General features: G+C 41.1%; 1 protein-coding gene across 3 annotated transcripts in view; it reads left to right on the top strand.

The window, feature by feature from the left end:
• Positions 1-23,394, top strand: part of LOC117308665 (dihydropyrimidinase) — a 234,092-nt gene that overhangs the window by 67,954 nt on the left and 142,744 nt on the right. Inside the window, exons 8-10 of one of the 3 annotated variants that reach the window (XM_019942106.3) lie at positions 9,052-9,259; positions 19,010-19,131; positions 20,513-20,958. In XM_019942106.3, coding sequence (XP_019797665.2) covers positions 9,052-9,259; positions 19,010-19,126 — 325 coding nt within the window. In that variant the 3' untranslated portion in view covers positions 19,127-19,131; positions 20,513-20,958. Of the gene's footprint in view, positions 1-9,051; positions 9,260-19,009; positions 19,132-20,512; positions 20,959-23,394 lie in introns of those variants that run through there. The other 2 variants (XM_073794655.1, XM_073794654.1) reach the window with 2 other exon arrangements.

Below are 23,394 nucleotides of genomic sequence, written 5' to 3'. Positions count from 1 at the left end.
TAAAACAAATATGTATCTAAAATGCCTTCTATTTGCTCAGTGCTGTGCAGGGCACAAGGGGTGAAAGATGTGGGACCTACTTCCAAGGTCAACTTTCTAGAATCTAAATCCAGTTTATCTAACCATGGTCTGCACCACCATCCATGACCTGGATGACATAACTCCAAGGACAAAATAGCCGGCTTGCCTGATCAGTTTATTTCTTTAAGCCAATGTTTGGGCAGCATTATTATGAATCTGTATTGTTTTGTCGTCCATGTAGCACCAATAGAGTTCCAAGTTATTGTCCGATTTAGATTTAATAATGTGGCTGAAGCAATTCCCATTTTCTCTTCTGTGGGAGGCGGTGCAGAAGTCTGCATAGAGGATGGAAGATTGATGGGTGCAGTGAGCAGCAACTTTGCTTAATAATGAGAATGTACTTGAAGTAGCACCGCTTAGCATTTCCAGAGATGTGGTTGCTTTGCTCCCCATTTATATAACTTGTCACATCCAAGAAATTCACGGAAGAACTAGTCTGAAATAGACAGTTGGAACACACGTCAAAAAAATATTTTCCATCATGATCACGTGGAGAATGACCAATTTCAGTTTAAGGAATTTTTAATAGCATCCTAAATCCCTTGCCGCTAAACAGAAAACAGACTAAGAAACATTAGGAAGTAGGGAACGAGCTGCTTCCCATTTGTTTTCTGGTGGATGAAGAATGTTTTCACTGACTGCATGCTTTCCCAGTAGCTTCTCATAGAGCTTTCAAGGGGCAACACTGTCTCGTGGTTAAGAGCCCAACCTTTTATCTCCCCTGAGCTGCATGAACTTACTAGCTGTGTAACATGGGGTGAGTTATTCACCTTTTTGTGTCTCATCATCCTTGTCTATTGCACGGTGCTATTGGGAAGCTTTAAATGGTTACTATTCCTTCATGTTGAATATACAAGATGTCATATAACACATGTAGAGAGATGAGGTATATTTTTAAAGAAGCCACTAATAGACCTGATAATGATTCTTTCAAACTTTTTTTTTCTTTTTTGGTTCTCATGGCAACCTGGTAAGGATCCATCCATGCCATGACAGAGTGGCTGAGTTGGAGGAAATATAACAAAATACCTAGACAAGTCATTTCTCTGGGTTCAGGAAGACCCACATTGTTTTAAGAAATTCTCTTCCTTTCCCCAGTGTTCTCTTTGAATGCACACGGGCAGTCTCCTGCAGGCTTTTTTGCTTCAGTGATTTTCTCATCTATAGGAGCACGCAGCTCTTTGATAGGAAGCTATTTGCAAAGGGACAGAATGTTTTTCTGCAGCTGTGATGTGAGTGGTATCAAAGTTATAGACAAAGTTGAAAAATAGCTTAATGTTATCTTCAAGGCTTCTGCTTTCCTGTCGGCTTGAGCCTTGGAGATGTGTATAATTGGGACTCAGTAAGACAACCTTGACACCCCTCTGCAGAGAGATGTGCCCGTTTGATACAAGCTCAAAGCGAGTTTGACAAAGAGCAGCTTTCCTTGGGGCAGGGTGACCATGGAGAATCTGCTAATGAAGAGTTAATGGCCCAGGAACCCCAGCTTCACTTATCAGATGGGAAGGTTTTAATCATTCCTATCTTTCCTGTTACCACCAGGACGGGCCAACAGCCTAGCCATCCAATCAGTAATTAGAGAGAAGGTATTTCTCTACTCTCCTGACCTGACTATCATATTGTTAAATTTGAAAAATATTTGATGATGAATTTTACAGCTCTTTGGTTTTACTTATGAGTGGAATCAGAGCACCGCCCCACATTTGCATCTGTTCTGTGGACAGATTTGGTGGAAAATAGTTCCTGGTTTCTTTTTGAGTCACAAACCTTTTGAACTGTGCCTCAGAGACATCCATGGGCTCTTCATTACAGGAATTACTCTCCAAAGGACAAGGTCTTTATCAGTCAGGGTCTTTGGTTGCAAACCATAGTAACTAACTTACACGCAGATGAGCAAAAACACACTCTGTGGGAAGGCCATGGGGTGCTCACAGACCAAAAGAATAGTCAGTGCTCCAGGCTTTGAAAGAACAGAGTCCAAGGCAGCCCTGGACAGCCTGCAGCAGGAATTGCTCTGTGTTCAGGGATGCACCCTCCAATCACTTAAAAAAAATTTTTTTTTGTCATTCTACCAAAGATTCAAATTCTTGGGAAACAATGCAGTTCCCCCTCTCTTGGCTAGGGAAGAATAGGGCGCCATGCCTAACCATCTTGCCAGATATCTCCAATGGGGGAGAGATGTTTCTCTTTTTTTTTTGCGGTACGCGGGCCTCTCACTGTTGCGGCCTCTCCCGTTGCGGAGCACAGGCTCCGGACGCGCAGGCTCCGCGGCCATGGCTCACGGGCCCAGCCGCTCTGCGGCACGTGGGATCCTCCCGGACCAGGGCACGAACCTGTGTCCCCTGCATCGGCAGGCGGACTCTCTACCACTGCGCCACCAGGGAAGCCCGGAGAGATGTTTCTTAAAGAAAAACTGGGGGAATGCTGAAACCAGAGGAAGGGAGAATGTATGCCAGGGGATGGAACTACAGTGCTTGCTACACTGCATTTCTCAGAATAGGATCACGTGTGTGGCTGAAATGCACAGCAAAGCTCCATGTCACCTGCTCCAATTTATCTCACAGTGTCGCTGAACCTTAGGACGATAACACGTTAGCCCATTGACTGAATCCCTTTTAGTTAGAGCCCAGACGTGTGCTTCCGCTTTCTTCTAAGATGGTTGAAAGAAAAAGATGGACCAGGCAGGGTTCTTAGCTGCACCCAAGAGAAATCTACGCTAGGTGCTTAAACAGAAGAAGAATGTATTAAAAGAACTGGGCGGCTCAGAGAATCTCCAGGAGGACCAGAAGACCAGGCTGAGAGGCTGTGTAGCCAGGACCAATGCCCCAGGCCTACCATAGGACAGTGGAGAGCCCCAGTGTTGCCCCTGGGCTCAGTTGCCATGAATCGCTTCACTGAGGCAGGGCTTGGACCCTAGTGCTAAACCCCTGTCACAACTGGCCTGAAAAACAGGATTGAGCCATCTCTCCCTTCACCAACATGGATCCTGCAGCACCTGCTTCCTGAGTCACCAGCTTGCCATGCAAAGTATGGTGCTGGGGCACCATTTTGGAGGAGGCCAGGTCACATGACTGGGCCCCAGCTGCAAAGGGGCCTGGGAAAGCATGTTCTGGCTTCTGCCTTAGAACAGAAGGCCTCTGCCTTGGAGGAAGCATGTTCAAAGGAACAACAAGTGTACTTAGAAAGGCAATTGTGTGACTTTGAACTTGTGTTCATTCCACTAATGGACCACGTCTCCCATACTACACTAGTAATGAATAGATTTTAAATACATTTTGTGGGCTTCCCTGGTGGCGCAGTGGTTGGGAGTCTGCCTGCCAATGCAGGGGATGTGGGTTCGTGCCCTAACTGGGCCCGTGAGCCACAATTACTGAGCCTGCGCATCTGGAGCCTGTGCTCTGCAACAAGAGAGGCCGCGATAGTGAGAGGCCCGCGCACCGCAATGAAGAGTGGCCCCCGCTTGCCACAACTAGAGAAAGCCCCCGCACAGAAACGAAGACCCAACACCATAAATTAATTAATTAATTAATTAAAAAAATTTTTAAATACATTTTGTAATAATTTTATAAACCTTATGATGATATTGCATTCTATTTTTTGTTGAAAACAAATATTGAAAACGTACCACAATTTTTTTAATCTTCTTATGACGGGGTTACAGATATACCAGTATGCTCAAAAAGTGGCAGTGATTCCAACCTCTCAGAGGTTCCTTCAATATCAAGCTGTATGATCCTTGGGCAAACTCTTCCACAGCTGTATTTCAGCATTACCATCCAGGACATGGTGTAATAGTACTCAGCTGCGGACTTAATCGTGTTGATAATATTGGTATTGCTAAGTACTTCTAGTTATCAAACAAATGTTTCATCTAACTGGATAAGATACAACTAAGAATGATAATTATAACAATGTTCCTTTATTTATTTATTACTAATGAGCTTGTACAGTTCACCAGAAATGCTAAGTAACAACAGAACTTTAGGATTGGATGTTTACATTCCATGTAAGTCAGTGTTCTGTTATTTCCAAAACACTGTAGTTATCAAGAGATCATTACAATTGATTCAGATAATGCTACAACACAGAGGAAAATGCAAGGTTTTGCCATGGGTTGTCAGGGTCAGCTTCTAGGAACCAGAAGCTGGTCCTTCCCTTCCCTTCTCTTCCCTTCCCTTCCCTTTTGTTTCTGTTTCCTTTCTTTTCTCTTCTATTTTCTTCTCTTCTTTTCTTTTCCAGCTTTATTGAGATATGATTGACATGGGACCAGGATTTTTGAGCAGAGTCTTGGGGCAGGGAGGGGTCAGATCTGAGCAGTGAGACGGGCACCCGGGGAAAAGGAAGACTCAGAAGTGTGGAAGTTCCTAAAGAACTGGAGACTTGCAGCTCTGGCTGGAAGGAAAAAGTTGGGTGAGGAATGACACCCTGTCAGACACCTTCCAATGTGAAAGTGGAAGCACATTCTTTTTGCTGCTGGTGATAATGCCGAGAATTTACATTTTGTGTTAATTTGACCTCATTGACATAATGCCTTATTATAGAGAATCACTTAGATGTCGCCTAATTGCCTTCTTTCTCTTGCTAACCCCAACGCTGAGAAAGTCAAAAAAATGACCTTTGTTTTGGCTGCGGCAGAGAAATCTGATTTGATATTTTGTTGTCACAGATCTTTTGCTTTCATATTTGTTTGTTTTTTCCTAGGCCACACAAGCACTTTAATTTGTATATGTCCTTTTGCATTTGTCCACATGCATATGTATTTTCCCATGCTTTCTGTAACTTTTTTTCCATTTAAATTATATAATTATCATTTTCTTTGCTTCCCCAGTGTATTCTTATTTCTAGTCTTTCACAGAAGTCCAATATTCCGTTGAGTAATCATTGGAAAATTGTTATGCTTCAGTTTTTCAATAGTTTAGATATCGTAATGGCAATTTTTGTGTATAGAACTTATTTCTTCTGTTAGATTATTTTCCTAACAGCATCTGTAACTCTTAACTTCCTGCTTGGAAAAATAAAGTTTTATGTCTTAGGGTTTTCCCTTTTTTGCCTCCCATTCTTGTATATAACCATTTCATCATGAATTATTATGCATTTTACTTTCTCTGTATGGCAACCTTACTAATCCATCTGTCCAGACATGCTTATATAACATTGTACAGTATAAGCCCAAGAGCTTCTGCCGTCAGTGTAACTGTGATATGCAGGAAAGCAGTAGCCCAGACTATGGAAGTATCGCAGAGAGATTGTGATGGTCATAAAACAACACTCTAGCCTGAAGGTCTAAATCTCCTCTATGTTGTTTCCTAGATTTATTTTCTTTAAGTTTGTATCTTTCATCACCAACTCATAACTTATCATAACTCATTCTATACCTAGTAACCCTTTAACCATTTTCTTACTTTAATGACATTACTTACTATTTGATCAGTACTCTTCCCTCCTCCTTAGTGTTTGAAATTATTGTTGTTGTATTTGTACCTACCTCCGATTCATTAACCTTTTAAATGTTTCTCTCTACCAGTAAGTTGGTTCCTAAGGATACCGGAAGCTCTTTTTGTGCAGCATACACTGGCCATAGGACCCAGTGATGCCACTCATGGGAACTTACACTAAGAAAAGCGTTCACACCTAACATGTACATGAATCTTTATAATATCTGTATTCATAATCATCAAAAACTGGAAACAACCCAAATGTCCTTCAGTAGGTGAATGGATAAACACTCTATGGGGTATTCATACGCTGGAATACTACTCAGCAATTAAAAAGGAATGAACTATTGATACACACAACAACTTGGATAAATCTCAAAATAGTTACGCCAAATGAAAGAAGTCAGCTTCAAAAGGTTACATACTCTGTGATTCCATTTACATGACATTCTTGAAAAGAGACAGCTCAAGAGATAGAGAACAGATCAAGGATCTCCAGGAGTTACGCGTGGGGGGAGGTTGCGACTACACAGGGATGGTATGAGTTTTGGGAGGCGATGGAACTGTTTGTGTCCTGAATGTTGTGAGGATAACAAATCTATCCAGGTGTCAACATTCATAGAACTAACACTAAAAATGTAAATTTTATTGTATGTTAACTTAAAAAATATGAAAAGATTCCCGTTTCATCAAAGTAGTCATAGGTCCTTTGACAAGTTATGTAGCCTCTCTAAATCTCAATTTATTTACTTGTCAAGTGTAGACAATACTCTCTACCTTGAAGAGGTGTTATAAAGATGAAATAGAATGTCATAAAGTATCCACCTGACATACAGGAACATCTTTTTCTTTTCCATGCTGATATTTCTCATTGGGAGCAGATTCTTTTTCATGATTATTATTATCTGGGCTTTTCTACAGTTATATGTGTCTTGGGGAACAGACTGGAGGGTTTCAAGCAGAAAAGTGACCTGATCTGATGTTCATTTTTAAAATATGATTTGAGCATCTTTGTGGGGGGATGGTAAGGAGTGTAGGAGGGTAAGAATGGAAACATGGAGGCCAGTAAGAGGTGTTGGGGGTTGTCCAGATGAGAGATTATGGTGGCGTGGACTCGGTGGGAGCCATGGAGGGGGAGAGAAATGGGCAGGTTTGGGATTTATTTTTTTTTTGGAGGTAGAACCAACAGGCTTGATGATGGTTTGAGGAGTGAGAAAAGGTGGCTGGGGGTGTCATTTACTGAGATGAGAAACTCAAGGGAGGAGCAAACTCCAGTGTGTGGGCTGGAGTCATCATGGAAAATCAAGAATTCTGTTTGGATGTGTTAAGGAGTGGAAACCAAACAGATAATTGGGTACAGGATTCTGGAACCCAGGACCAGGTCAGCGTCATGTCGTTCATTTCCCCTGGAGGTGGCACTGTGAGTCTCCCAGCTCCGCCCCTCCAGATTAGGGTTGCAGGGGAGCTTTTAGCTGCTATTCCTCTGACCTAGCCTTGGGATTTTTAGCAAAGCACTTTTCTTTAATCCATTCCTGAGAGCAAACACTTGTAGAAACTTCAGATTACCCTTGTATGATCCACTGCTGCCAGATTTTCTTTTTCCTTTTCCATTTAATGTGATTTAGGGAAAGGCGAACACCCAGTATTTCCAAATATCCAGCTTAGAAGTCATTAGTCATATTGTGTAAGATTGAAAAGTATTAATAAAATGCTGAGAATGCTGATGAATATGCAGATGCGTGACAAAATATGCTGAGATTATATTCAACACATTTTGTTATTTTTATTGTCCTCAAATTTCCAGTTTTGCCACAGCCAAGGGAAAGAAATTCAAGATATAATTTTCCTTTTCAAGGTATAATTTTTTCTATGTTGAATTTTTTAAAGTTTTTATTTTTTTATACAGCAGGTTCTTATTAGTTATTATACATATTAGTGTATATATGTCAATCCCAATCTCCCAATTCATCCCACCACCACCACCCCTCCCACCCCCACTTTCTCCCCTTGGTGTCCATACGTTTGTTCTCAGCACCTGTGTCTCTATTTCTGCCTTGCAAACCGGTTCATCTGTACCATTTTTCTAGATTCCACATATATGCGTTAATATATGATATTTGTTTTTCTCTTTCTGACTTACTTCACTCTGTATAACAGTCTCTAGGATCTCTACAAATGACCCAATTTCATTCCTTTTTATGGCTGAGTAATATTCCATTGTATATATGTAACACCTTCTTTATCGTCTGTCAGTGGGCATTTAGGCTGCTTCCATGACCTGGCTGTTGTAAATAGTGCTGCAGTGAACGTTGGGGTGCATGTGTCTTTTTGAATTATGGTTTTCTCTGGGTATATGCCCGGTAGTGGGATAAGCGTCATAAAAGACTGCTACAAGCACTCTATGCCAATAAAATGGACAACCTGGAAGAAATGGACAAATTCTTAGAAAGGTATAACCTTCCAAGACTGAACCAGGAAGAAATAGAAAATATGAACAGACCAATCACAAGTAATGAAATTGAAACTGATTAAAACTCTTCCAACAAACAAAAGTCCAGGACCAGATGACTTCACAGGTGAATTCTGTCAAACATTTAGAGAAGAGCTAACACCCATCCTTCTCAAACTCTTCCAAAAAATTGCAGAGGAAAGAACACTCCCAAACTCATTCTACAAGACCACCATCACCCTGATACCAAAACCAGACAAAGATACTACAGAAAAAGAAAATTACAGACCAATATCACTGATGAATATACATGCAAAAATCCTCAACAAAATACTAGCAAACAGAATCCAGCAACACCTTAAAAGGATCGTACACCATGATCAAGTGGGATTTATCCCAGGGATGCAAGGATTCTTCAATATATGCAAATCAGTCAATGTAATACACCACATTAACAAATTGAAGAATAAATACCATATGATCATCTCAATAGATGAGCAGAAAAAGCTTTCGACAAAATTCAATACCTATTTATGCTAAAAAAACTCTCCAGAAAGTGGGCATAGAGGGAACCTTCTTCAACATAATAAAGGCCATATAAGATAAATACCAATTAATGATTGCCTCTGGGAAGGGAGGGACAGGGATGGAATTTGAGGGACAGGGAGGTATTGAGGAAACCTCGACTGTGTTTGCAAAACGTTAAAATTCTGTAGAGTGGGGTATTGAGTCAGTGTGTTCATCATACTCATCTATGTTTGAAATATTTTACAAGTAATATTTTGTTCTTTAAACATATACATAAAAATAACTTAAAATTATAAACACTAGAGACAATGCCCTTCTTCCACTCACTCCATCCTCATTAATCACCGCAAAGAGTGACCTACTGGGTTTTTCTCTCAGAAAATGTAATTACTTTGCAATAAAATGTTAATACTATGTTCTATTCTTAAAGTCACTTGTTCCAGTGATAAAGCTATGGCTTAATAGAGTTGCTAAATTTTCTTCTAAGTCATTCTTTTAATATTTCATATTTGTCATATGAGCTGGTAATGATCGGGAACATCTTTGTTTTTACATCAGGACCATTTCGGCAAAAACTCATCATCAGGCTGTTAACTTCAACATCTTCGAGGGCATGGTGTGCCATGGGGTGCCCCTGGTGACTATTTCAAGAGGCAAAGTGGTGTATGAAGCTGGAGTTTTCAGTGTCACAGCAGGAGACGGGAAGTTCATTCCTCGTAAACCATTTGCTGAATATATTTACAAACGGATCAAGCAGCAGGACCAGGTGAGTTGGGGCTAAGTGGGCTGTTAACACGGGCTGGATTGTCACTTGCTCCTGGATGCTGGTGATGGCGTTGTCACATACAATTGGTTAACATATTCATGGGGTGTTAGAAGAGGTTATGAACAAATACAGCTTTCAAAGAAAAAAGTCATTATTGGATGGATGCAGTTTCTTTTGAAGATTGGTGTCTATCGGGTTTCCTAATGGACCAAGTCAGGTTTTTCCAGGCAAGTGTAGGGCCCCTGTGGGCCTTTTGACAATTGCTGTTAGTCAGGGTCCTCTGAGAAGCAGCCACCCAGATGGATAAAGGTGTGAGTTTTTTAAACACCTGGGAGAGAAAATGGGTGGGAGCCCGGGAGAGGCTGGGAGAGCCCTCAGCCTGCAATTCAAGCCTGGCCCCAGTGAAAGAGAGAGGGAGAAAAACAAGTGGTGGAAACATCCTAGACTACTATGCAGACCAAGAAAGGTTGAGCAAGGCCTGCAAGCAGCCCTTGAGCCATCTCCTGCATCTAGCCACGTGGCGTGCCGTCATTGGCTGAGAACGGCAGTGGGAGGCATGTCCTCCGACGAACAAAAGGATGGAGTTCAAACTCAACTACTGTCCCTTGAAACATCAAGCTCCCTGTAGTTGAAGGTCTGCAAGGTGTATTCTAATGACCACCAGAGCAATGGCGGAGTTTGAGGTCAAGGTAAATATGAATTTTACCTTGGCTTCCCTTTTCCTAGCTGTGTGGCCAAGAGTAAGTGTCTCTATCATCCTTGGTCTGTTTCCTCATCTGGAAAATGACAACAGTGTTTTCTCCCCAACAGATTGCAAGAGTCAAATGAGATTTTAAAACGTAAGGCACTAGTAGGAGGTCAATAAACATCAGTTCAGTCTCTTTGCTTTCCCCCTTTGATGACCAAATTTATAATAGAGGCCTCCAAGTCTTGTTATAATCCAGCTGTTAAAAAAGAGGTGTTTGTCCTTTTAATACGTCTTGGATTTTCCAATGTTTGTTTAGCTCATGCAGTGTTTTAAACAGTTTTAAAAATTCACTTCACTAGACACAGTAATATATCAGAATTTTCAGACTAAAACCATCTAAATTGCTGGGTTTGGAGTGAGGCGGGGCACCGTGTACCCTCAATCCCACATGGTAAGAGCAGGCCGGAGCTGGATGGCCAAGCCCCACAGAGGCAGCCTTTCTGATTTTCACCTACAGGCTTCACTCATTAATGTTCCCAACTTGGCCGTGTAGCCCTTAGAATTTGTAACCCTTGGGTTAGTTCTAAGGCTTCTGTGTCTTCTTTCCATTTTAAAATATACTTCTCTTTTTCCAAAGTTCTCTGGCTGTTTTCCGATTCATTTCGTTTGGGTCTTGTAGTCTCTTTGATTTCTCCTCTAAAGTCTTGTGAAAATTTTTTGCTTGTGGATTCTCAGAGTTTGTTAGATAAGATTCATCCTTTTTTTTTTTTTTAACCACTTCCTAAAGCTTTGATTAAGTAAACAAGTGCTCTAGAATGCTTTAAATTCTCAGGATGCTACAATTCTTTTTTTTTTTTTAAGATCTTTATTGGGGTTTAATTGCTTTACAATGGTGTGTTAGTTTCTGCTTTATAACAAAGTGAATCAGTTATACATATACATATGTCCCCATATCTCTTCCCTCTTGCATCTCCCTCCCTCCCACCCTCCCTATCCCACCCTTCTAGCTGGTCACAAAGCACCGAGCTGATACCCCTGTGCTATGCGGCTGCTTCCCACTAGCTATCTACCTTACATTTGTTAGTGTATATATGTCCATGCCTCTCTCTCGCTTTGTCACAGCTCACCCTTCCCCCTCCCCATATCCTCAAGTCCGTTCTCCAGTAGGTCTGTGTCTTTATTCCTGTCTTACCCCTAGGTTCTTCATGACATTTCTTTATATACTGTATTTCAGTTAAAATATTTAAGGTTGCAATTTATTTTGCTGGGAGTTAATTTGTAAATATTGACACTGACAGGTGACAGGTAGGTAGAGACTATAAGGTTTCCATGTATTTCTAAACATCACATGGTAAATAACAGCAATGCTAACATTTACTGAGCTTTTACTGAAGGCAAGGCACAATGCTAGGGGCTCTGTCACTGTAACAACCCTGTGAGCGAGGGAGTATTATTTTCCCCACTTTATTTATTTATTTACTTTTGGCTGCATTGGGTCTTCGTTGCTGCGCGTGTGGGATCTTCCCAGACCAGGGCTCGAACCCATGTTCCCTACATTGGCAGGCGGATTCTTAACCACTGCGCCACCAGGGAAGCCCCCCCACTTTAAATATTAGGAAACTGAAGCTTCAGGAAATTAAGAAACTTGGTCATGTCACACAACTAGTATATGGCAGGACCAAAACATAAACTCTGGTTATCTGACTACAAAAGCTATATACTTAAGCAATAAACCATATAACGTAAACCATAAAGATTGAGTTAAATGAGTTAATGGGAGATAAATTATTCTAGGTTTGGGGAAAAAATCTAAGTGAGAGGCCTTGATGGCAGCTAGTTCATTCATGACACTTGTAGAATCCAAGGGATGAACAGATAAACAGATAAGTGTTGACTTAGAAGAGATAGTACTGACAGCACTGGGTGATGGATCCTGTGACGCTTGAAGTGGATCCAGGTCGAGCCTGCTCCTGGCTGTCAGTACCAGTTGCCCACCAGCAGGGACACTAGACTAACTGGGAACCCCTGACAGACTGTATTTAAAGGACTGACTTTGCCTAAGTCTTCCTCTTGTAGGGAAAACATGCCGAGATCACTGAATGACTGGCTTCATCAGTTCTCCTTTTCAAATCGTTGTTGGGTATTTTATTGGCAAAATTAATGCTAACATCATTTTTTAGTTCACTCTCAATTTTGTGAGTTATTTTAGTTTCTCAATATTTTCTTCTGATACCAACTTTTTAGGTATTCTAGTGCATTATTGTTTTTACAATAGCAGTAAGTAATAGTTGTATTACAATATATTGTTCTGAGCACTTACTATCTGCCAGGCAGTGTATTTGGTGTAATTTATATTTATTATTTTACCTAACCTGCACAACAAGCCATGTGGGAGATATTATCATCCCCATTTTACAGAATAGAAAACTGACTCTCAGCAAGATTAAGTAACTTTCCCTGGGCTGAGCAGTAAGTAAACGTAAGAGCCAGGGTGTGTGATAAGGCCTTTCTGATTCCCGCTGTACATGAGACCTCTGTAGAGCAAGAAAACAGAAGAAAATGATTGTGAAACTCAAATCATGGGGAATGCATTATTTTAAAAAGTGTTGATGTGGAAAAAGTATCAAAAAAAATGAATAAAATGAGGTTTGGGGACTGTGTGGAGATGTTTCAGACCTTTTTTCTCTCCATCAGGCAAAGATAATTTTATAGAAGAAAAATATTACGTTAAAGTTAAGAAAAAGTTGTTAGGAATCCTAGATTTTAAATTCGCATGAGGTAATTAGACCTCTTACTTTGGTTTTCATTTGAAACATTCAGATTTCTTTGTAAGTGAGGATAAGAGTTTGAAGGCAAGCAGGAAAGGCCCATACCATTTCTCCTGCTATCCTGTTATCCTTCCCAAGAAAATAATCACTTACCACTCTGGACTCCAAAGCACAGATTGTAGAGACATGCCAGTGTTTGTCAGTCCCAGAACTCAGCTGGTCTCCTGGCTAGAACGTTAGTTCTTCGAGGAACTTATTTTTTATTCCCAGTACTTCCTATGTAGTAGGCGTTTGATAAATAAACAAATTGCAAATGGAAGGAGCAAAGACTGTAGTTTCAGAGGTCATAGAAAGGACTGGAAATAAATTTACACAGAAGATTGCCTCTTGCCTCGTCCCAAACAGTGGGGTTGTCTGTGAACTTGATTCTTATCCACGATTTTATTACTTAGTGAAACTTGGCATCATGCTGTGCAGCTATCACTGTTAACGGATATTGTGAGGAATTTCGAAGGAGAGAAATGACATTTTAATGCAATTTGACAGCTTCAGGGAATTGTTACTTTATTTTAATATTTAAACAGGGGATCATTAAGGGGAAAAATTTAAATCAGAAGATGAAACATCAAAATTTATTTGATATGTGTTACATAATAAAATACATATTTCAATTCAATATAAAAAGTCACTTAAGGAAGCGTGTTGGGGGATTTAGGAAAGAAAAATATAAGAGGAAGGAAAAACAGTACATGGTCCCTCGGTATCCATAGCGTTAGGTGCTCAGTATCTGCAGATACCAAAATCCACAGCTGCTCAAGTCCCTTATACCGTTGGCCCTCTCTATCCGTGTATTCACCCAACTGTGCACACGGAGGGCCACTGTAACAGCAGCTTGGGTGTTCAAGTACATTTTGAAAGAAGAAAATCAACTTACCTACTGTTCCTTCTTTACCAAAAACAACAAAAACAAAACCTTTTTAAACTCAAATGGTTTATTATTCCTAGAATTTTTGTGTGTTTAGAGTATTATAATTTTTACCAAAATTTGGAAGCATAGACATTCTTCAAGTCATCCCTTTTTCTCTTTTTTCAGTAATAAGCAACCCAATCTATTTTGGAAAATTAGGGTCACATTGCATCTTCTAGAGAAGCAGGAATAGCTTCATGGAGTAAGGCATGGTTTCAGAATACTGCGCCAAAGCTTTTAAACTGGCTTGTGCCCTTGCAGCCATAAGCGTAATTTGCCTTTTAGATAAGATAAAATTAAATGGATGGCCGATCTAGTCCTTGAAATGGGTGTTTTCCATTTCCGAAATAACAGTTTATCAATGTCTTTCTCAATGTGGTGGCCCAGAGAAAATACTTTCATATCACCAGCTGCCACGTAATTCTGATTTCCTCGGATTGCTTGCTAGTAATTGCAAAAGGCCGTGCATATGTTGGAGCCAGCTCATTTTGGCTGTGAGAGACCCTTGTATGTATCCCTTCCCGACTCCTCATTCAGTGATGTCGGTAGCTTGAAATCAGCCATGGTGAGAGCATTTACACAACAGAAATAGGCAAGTGCTATAAATCAGGGCTTTAGGAGTGATGAGAAAAGGGGAAGGTGGGCTGTCAACACTTACCAGTACATCACTGTATACAGGGACTTTGTAAGTACTCTCTTTCCATGTTTTATCTAACCATTCAGTGTTCATCCAGTAAATACTTATTGATGACCAAATTATGTGCTCACATTGTTCTTGAGAAATAGCTCGCAGGGTATTTTGAGGATTAAATGGAAACATTTGGTGGATTGTAAAACATCAAAATGCAAATTTTCATTGTTATAGATCACCTCTGTTGAATCTAGTGATTCATAGTCCCCTGGAGAGCTCAGTCCTGTGAGGACCTCTAAGAACCTTGAAGTTCACCAGGTACTGAATACCTACCTGTAAATTCACCAGCCAGGCATGGATTTCATTCTCAGGGAGTCGCTGCTCATTTGGACTGTTTGGTGTTACGTCAGTGTCTGCTGTTTGGTATTTGGAAGTTCTGTTGTCTTTATTGCTATTTTAGTATCTTAGCCTCCATGATCAACATTGTATTAGTAACTTCTTGAGGTTCAGGATTCTTGTCTATGGGCTTAAAAATCTCAGAAAAATCTAGCATCCTAGCATTTTACTCTCTGCAGACAATACAGGTAAATTTTCTATCAATTTTAAGCTTCCTCTTTTCCCTGATCAGCTAACCAAAAACATTTCTGCAATCATGCGGGTATAGTGATTGCAATTAATATTTAGTCATAGCACTTCACATTGTGATATAATTCCCATTTTTGTCTATGAACTCACCACAGTGACAATCATCATTAAATACTATGAACTCAAATTGAACTCCCATCTACCTAAGTAGACCACCAGCACGCTGCTGGGTGAGGTACCATCCACGTTTCCCGTATTACTTAGGATAGCCCCTCACAGTGTTTTACCCTCAAACCTTTCTATTTGATTGTAAACCCATCAAGATGGGAAGAACTGCTGGTGGGGTGTGATCATCTAATTTTGGCCAGCCTGTACTGGGGGAAAAAAATGTCACCACCCAGATCAGTCTTCCGAAGGTGTGCGCTCAGGATCCTAGTCTCTTTTAGGTGCTCCTTAAAAAAGCTTTCAAGTGATCTTAGATAATGCTACCCTCAGGTGATTCTGTTGCCCAATATCATCTAAAAAGTTCTAAAAAGTCCTACAGTCAAGAAATCTTTCATTTAACAAATGTTTGTTAAGCACCAGATACAATTCCATATTCCAGGTGCCGGGGGTACAGGTGTAACTAAGACAGCAGTCCCTGGGCTCAAAGAGTTTTAATCCTACTTCTCTTTCAAGTATAGTTTGTGGTGCTTAAGTTCTAGTTCTGTTTGAGATGCTAATTATACCTCCCTGTGAAGAGGTCAGTTAGCCACTTGGATAAAGAAGTCCAGAAATTGAGAGGCATTGGGGCTGGACATAAAATTTAAGAATCCTGGCATCTACATTTATTTAAAAACACAAGTCTGAGGCCACCAGAGAGACTGTAGACAGAGAAGAGAGGGGACTTGAGAAAGAGCTCTGGGGCTGCCAACCTTCAGAGGCTGAGGGGAGGAGCCAGCAAAGGAGCCTGAGAAAGCTGACCAGTGAGATCAGACGAAAACTAGAACACGAAGAAGAGAAGAGACCTGCTTACTTTGTTCAACCCAGAACCCTCTGATACTTCATCCTGGTCTTTCTGTGAGCTTTATGCTGCATTAATGTCCTCTAAGAAGTAGGTATGCAGGGACTTCCCTGGTGGCGCAGTGGTTAGGAATCCGCCTGCCAATGCAGGGGACATGGCTTCGAGCCCTGGTCCGGGAAGATCCCACATGCTGCGGAGCAACTAAGCCCATGCGCCACAACTGCTGAGCCTGCACTCTAGAGCCCACGAGCCACAACTACTGAAGCCCACGTGCCACAACTACTGAAGCCTGCGCACCTAGAGCCCTTGCTCCTCAATAAGAGAAGCCACCGCAATGAGAAGCCAGCGCACCAAAACGAAGAACAGCCCCCGCTCGCCGCAGCTAGAGAAGCCCGCACGCAGCAACGAAGACCCAACGTAGCCAAAAATAAATAAATAAGTAAAAAAAAAAAAAAAAAAAAGAAATAGGTATGCGTTTAGTTGGGAGACTCAGGATGGTGTCCCTGTCATCACTGTACTCATCCTGGATACCTGGGAAAGAAGCCCACTTTGGACCCAACCACTAGGGTAACCTCTGAGCATTATGCACTGGTTGTACCAGATGCTGATGCCCATGTCAGGGCTGGGCACGTCACACTTGAGATGGAGATTTTCCATTTGCCACTAGAGAGAAGCCACGTGACTACTTTTCCTGAGAGCTGCAGCGTAAGTCTGCTTAGAAAACATGTGCAGCCGAACTCTGGAATAATGCAGGGAAGGCTTAACATTCTGCGGAACGAGTGCCATCACCTTTCCATTTCGTCACAGTGAACATCTATTGAGGTTCTAAAATGTATATAGAGTACAGTGCCAGGGGCAATAGACAGTACAAAGATGGACGAGACCTGGGTCTAGCGTTAAAGAACTTACGTAACCACATCTAAGGCTAAGAAAATATTAAAAGGTTGAAAGTACTGCAAGGCTTGAGACCAGAACTTAAATTGTCTTTGATTCCTGTCAACTTGTCTATAAAGGGGAAGACTGTGAAGTGTGGGGCAGCAGAAGCCTCCCCAGAGAGGGCCAGTCTGTCTGAGGTTGCGGTGTGGGCAGGAGTGGTTGACAGCCCATAGCCATCCTGGCGGGAAATCGGTCCCTGCCTGTCTCGAGCCTCAGCAGCAGATGAAGAGGAAGGCTGTGTGCACGTGAGACCTGGCCAGTCAGATCAGAGACATTTGATGGGCAGTGTGACCAGAGTGACCCGCCAGGCTAAGAGGGGCCTCGTGGCATTGCTAGTACAGTGACTGAGCGGCCGCAAGGGGATTCTTAGACAAAGTGCAAAGTGCAGATATTTATTCAGGATATAATATTCCTGAATATTTCCTGAAGTGCAACCTGGGGAGCAGATCAGTGGTAAAGCAGAACAAGAGAGGATGAGGGAAACTGAGCTCTGGCCAGGATAAGTGACACAAAGAGGAGAGGAGCTCAACTAGGGATCTCCTTCCCACCAACATCCTTCCCTTTACACGCTCAGAAGTGTCCCAGTTTGGATGATGAATTATATGGTCACCGTAGGTTTAAGTACATATATATAGTTGGGCTTGAAAAGTAAACCAGGAGAAGAAAAAACATGGAGACTAAAGACCTGAAATGGGGCATGTGGTCAGAGAGTGGGGTATTAAATTAATTTAAAGTTTCAGGTGTGGATTGGCTCCAGGTAACTACAATGTCCAGGGACTGGGTGGCAGCCACCCCATGTCGGTGTTCAAGGTGATGGCAGGATCCAGGGTCAAGGAAAGGACTGAGTCGATAGCGAGCCAAGATGCAAGTCCAGCAAAGCATCCAACCAGACACAGAAAGTGGACAGAGGCTTGGACTTGTGCACAGAGGGCAGGGGTCTTCCTAGTCACTAAGTGATCAGTGTGCTTCAAATTCCACTGTAGGGACACGGTCTCTGTCTTGTTCTCTGCTTTATCCTCTGCAAAATATCTGGGGCTTGTGTGTGCTCAGTAAATATCTACTGGATGAAGGAAGGAAATGCTTTGTATCTGGGAAATCTCATGTGCCTGTGAGGTAGGTTTTATTCCTTGCATTTCATACATGAGTGAGTAGGCTCAGAGGAGCTTATTAACTTGCCAGTTTCCTACAGCCAGTAAATGGCAAAGCTAGAATTCAGACTCAGACCTACCTTTCTCCAAAGCCCACACGGTTGATCACTACAATACATTAGTTTTGGTGGTCAAAATAAGACGTGTACACAAACGTACACGCACACATATTTATTTTTTAAGAGCTTTTATATGCTAGGCGTTATTCTAAATGCTTTACATATATTTAATCCTCACAACCCCCCTACAAATTAGGAGCTATTACGATCCCCAGTTTACAGCTGAAGCACAGTTTTAAGTAACATGCCCAGGCAAGCTGGTTCCAGAGCCCATGCCCTTAATCACTGTGGTTTGCAATTACTTGACTTGCCAGTGAATTTGTGTCCACATTGACAAACAGTAGGATTTAGTTCTTATGCATCCCTTTGTTTAGAAAGTCCTGATTTCGAAAGTCTGCTCAAGCACTGAATTAACTCTAGCTGAATCCAGGGTTCTGCTACACAGTTGGGCACCAAAGGGGTATAGTCCCAGATGGGAGATTCTGTGGAAGGCTTGTTACAAGCGGGGACTATCAGGAAAATGAGGAAACACACACACAGACTGCTAGAATCTGAAACAAAAAGCTGAAAGTCGTAGGAGACGTACAACAAAACACTCTGGGAATATAGACACCTAGAACTGAAACTACAAGAAAAGGTAGAATGTTGGAAAAGCCTGGAAGGTGGTTATAGAACAGAATGTGTGAGGATATGGCAGAGGCCCCAGTGAAAGTTGCGGTGGAAAGAATGACTGTTAGGAAGTGTTCCCTCGGCCTTTGTCTGATGCAAATCAACCCCAGTGAAAGAGTGGGGCAATGCGGGTACTCGAGGTCGCCGGGAGTTTCTGTGAAAGGGCAGGGCATGGGAGGCACATGATAATTCACAAGGCTCGTTTTTGGTCTCACAATTCACTTAGGGAGCAGAACTTAGCTTTGAATTCAAGAAGTCAACAAGCCACAAGAGAAAAATGAAATGTTCTGTTTCAGACTTGCACGCCTACCCCCGTGGAGCGTGAACCCTATAAGGGAGAAGTCATCACACTGAAATCCAGAGGGACAAAAGAAGACGCCACACATGGGACCAGGAAACAGGCCCACTCCTGAACCAGGTGCTGTCAGTAAGGGATAGTGGGCAGAGAAAGTTTCCCTCCCTGACAGCATATGAAATTAGCATTATCTCTTTCTTCCTTAGTGTTTAAAGAGTCCACGGTCAAGGTCAAAGACTTCAAAGTGACCTAAGACTCAAGGACAGTTCAGCCAAAGGGCAGGCTAACAAAAGACCTCTTGACGCAGAGCACTTGGATGAGGCCTCCAGGTTGCAGAAGGCCTTGGGCTAGCTGGAGGTTTATTCTCTGAGACGTTAGGAAACATTGCACAGAGGCCTAGAGAATCAAATATGAGTGAGAGGCTGGTAACACAGAGAGAGGCTGTTATTGAGGAAGGCTGGCACTACTTAAAACTGAGAGTGCAAGTTTATAGTCAAAATTGATAAACCGATTAGGACTTTATCTGGAAGAAATGCATCTATGTATTGTAAAGGCAACCATATTCTAGAACTTAGAATGGAATGAAAAATGAATCATGTTGCTTTGGGTATAATTTTTCACGAAAATGATTTGATAGCTTATTTCACACAGTTTTAGAATAATACAGATGTGGTCATTTAAAAAACATTTGAGTGCTTCCTCTGTTTTCTCTTTTGACATTCAAGTCTTTCTTTTTGAAGCACGTATTATCATCATCCTTGTCAATTTTCTTTTTCTTTTTCTGGGTTTTTTTTTTTTTTTCCCCCAGTTGTTTTCTGGTCCTGCTCTGCCAGGTACCTATTTCACCATGGCTTTCCTGTGATTTAAACATTTCTCTAACATCCTTTCCACTGACTCCATGAAATCTACATGTTTTGCCAGTTTTGCAATTTCACTAGCCTCTATGGCTTTGTTTTTTCTTTTTAACGTGTGATACATTTTCAGATGTTTCAGCAGGTAGCAATCAGCAAAAGATTACAGAGGAGGTTGACAAGATGGACAGGGAGAGATGTTTGTGTTAATTAGGGACGCTGTCTGTCAAAGGACTCGTTTTATACAAACCCAGTTAGGCATTGCAGGTTTTTACATTATGATAACCTATGCTTCCTTACGTAAACCCTGAGCCTTGTATAATGGGGCCCTGTGTACTCCCAGCTGTGTTCTCTTTCATTAGTGAATGCTGTTAAGTTTTTAGTAATGCCGGACAGCCAGCAGTTGCAGCTTGGTTGTCATTTCCTGACTATTGGAACTATTTTTCCAATCCAGGAAGGTTGTGTTAAAAATCCAGAGGAAGATTAGCAAGAGGAAGACATTTTATTGAACGCTGTAACATGCTATTACCAGCATTTGTAGGAGCGGGATTCATGTTTACTTTGATTATAGGATTTCTTGGGGGTCAGGCTTGGGTTCTGCATCTCTTTGTGAGGGAGAATGTTACACTGGGTTCCTTTTATTCTGTTCAAAGGTAAAATCAGAGAAAAGGATGCTGCTGTTCCCATCCCAGTTAAACGTTGTCAGCCCGTGGAGAAGCGGGCCTTATTTCAACTCCCCAAGATCCTTTTGAAAAAATAATCGCTCTAGGCTTCTTTGATTTCCCTTCAGAAGCAATTGCCGTCTTTCTTACTGTGACTTTGTTGCTGTGTAAGATTGAAGATATAAGTGAATATTACTGTGATGGAAAGTCTGTGTGAAAATTCACTGATGATACTTTAAAATGTCATCTTTGCTTACACCAGATTTCTTACTTTGAATTTTTAAAAATCACTTTCTTGTTTAAAGTTTTTTAATGGCTACATTTGTTTAAAAATAGCGAACTCTGTGATTTTTACATTCTATTGTAATTTGTAAACATTTAGATCTTTATTGTAATTAATAAACATTTAGATCTTCATTTTATATCCTGTTATCTGAGTTATGTGTGTCTTCTTTTAACTAGTGGGACTGCGGAGTCTGGGAGGTTGGTTTTGATTCAGAATTTCCCGAGAGACATCTGCTTCCGCAACTCCTGGAAATCCGGTCGCTCAGCAAACCCCATGTAATCAAACTGGATACTCAACCTTAGAATAACTCCAAAGCAAATAATCCAATTACACTGATGAATGCAGGATTTGAGGGAATTAAATGGAGTCAGCGTGGCTGAAAGATGCTGCAGTGATACCTTCCGGCCCCTATGCTTCCTGGTCTGTGCTCTGATCCTTCTGTGTGTGCAGAGAAGCTGAGTTTATATTCCTTCTCCTGGGTAACTAAGCCAAGAGGGATTTTAAAAACATGCAGTAAAATCAGGGCAATTATGTTCTCACTGCAGGCACATCTGCCCCAACTTACTCACTTAGATCTGGGGTGTAGTCACACTTTTGACAAAGGATGGTAGGAATCTAGTTTACTCAGTTGTGATTCGTTTTGAACACACAGTAAAAAGGATGATGAAATACATCTATGGAAGAATCACAGGTCTCTTTTCTCAGGTAAGAGATACCTTAAAATATGACTTTTCTCCTCCACTTTGGTTGATGAAAAAATTCAACAATACGATGACTGAATCCTCTGAAAAGAAGAACGAAATTGCTTTTTTAACTAGAAGCCAATTTTCACTCAATATTTAGAATTCAGCTTAAATATCACCCTCACTCAGAGGCTTCCCCAGACCCAACACCATAGGGTTAAGTCCCACTTTCTGTTCCTCCATATCAAGGCCACCATATACCCCGTCACAGCACCACACCCCACTGTACTATATCTACCTGCTTTACTTGTTGACCTCCTCCAGGAAACTGAAAGCTCGTTCAGGGCAGGGCTGTCTGGTCCACTGTTATTTCCCCAGCATCTACCAGAGCACCAACTGATGGGCATTCAATGGATAATTATCAGAGGACATGAAGGAGTTCCTGCTAAGTTCCTGAATTGATACTGATGAACTAAGTGAGAACTTTCAACAAAATAAGGATAAATTTTGTGGAGTATTTTAGTGTAAAGGGGCTTTAAATGAAGAAACGGATTCGTTGTCTAGTATTTGGTGGATCTCTTTGGGAGAATGAAATAGCCTCAGGATTCTACATTAACAAAATCATTTGAAATGAATGTGGGGATCCCTACGTTGCTTTCCTTAGGCTTTGTCATGAAAATGTTTGTAGAAACATAGTTCTAAATAAGTGACCTAAGGCAATGGAAAAACATGATTCAAGCTATTAATATTTCATAGCTTGTTTTTCAGGATTGCCTCTGGTATACAAAGTAAGGGTCCCTTTGTCACTAAACAATTGCATTCTCAAGGTCTGTGCAAAGACTAGATGGAATTAGTAGCTTTTTTTTTTTTTTTGGTAAATATTCACTCCTTACTCTGATGGGCAGTATGATGTACTGGGAAACAAAAAAGTGTGGGATCTAAACTTCTATTTCCTATTTGTGAGGCCTTAAACAATTCTTAAAATTAAAAAACAATTCTTAAAATTAAAATACATTATGAATTTATCAAAACATACCAAAAGCAAAAAAGTTAACATAATCACACTTATATACCTATTATCCTGTTTAAGAAAGAAAACTTTACCAGTACAGCTGAAGAGCCCTGTGTGCTTCTTTATTCATTTTCCTTTCCTCCCCCAAGGTAACCAGTGTCTGGAATCTGGTGTTTTATTCCCATGTACAATGCATCTTTTATATATTTGCTATATGTGTACATATCTCTAAGCATTGTTTCGTAGTGGTTAAATCTCATAAAAGCATTATATAGTATGTGTTGGTTTTTTCTTTGTTTGTTGGTATGTATTCTTTGGTTTCTGCTTTTTTGCAGTCAACATGTTTGGGAGTTATTTGTTTTGCTAGGTCTAGCTCTAGTTATCCATTTTATCGCTATACAGTGTTTCCTTGTATGACCACACCATAATCTATTTACCCATGTTCCTGTTGATAGACATTTAGGTTGTTTCCATTATCATAAACAACACTGCCATAAGCGTTTTTGTACCTATTTCCTTGTGCTCACTGAGTGCTTCCCTAACATATATGCCTTGAGTGAAGGGGGGTGGAACTGACGGGTCCGAAGGTAGGCGCATTCTCCCCTTAGATACTGGCAAATTCTCCTCCAAAGTGGAAACGTACGCCCCCCCATAACAGAGTGTAAGAGTTTCTGTTGCTCCAGATTCTCACCAACATTAGATATTGTCCAACTTACTAACTTTGCTAATTTGATTCTTGTCAAAGTTATTGGAGTTTCAATTTGCATTTTCTTGAGCGCTAATGAAGTTGAGCTCCTTTTTATTATGCAGTTTAATTGATCTTACTAAGCGTCAGCATCTTCATTTATAAGATGAGAATAATGGTATCTTCCTAATGCACAAGGGTGCTGTG

This window comes from Tursiops truncatus, chromosome 17 (genome assembly GCF_011762595.2).
Source record: "Tursiops truncatus isolate mTurTru1 chromosome 17, mTurTru1.mat.Y, whole genome shotgun sequence".
Classification (NCBI taxonomy): Eukaryota; Metazoa; Chordata; class Mammalia; order Artiodactyla; family Delphinidae; genus Tursiops; species Tursiops truncatus.
The sequence above is the reverse complement of the archived record's forward strand: the minus strand, read 5'-3'. Positions and strand labels throughout refer to the sequence as shown.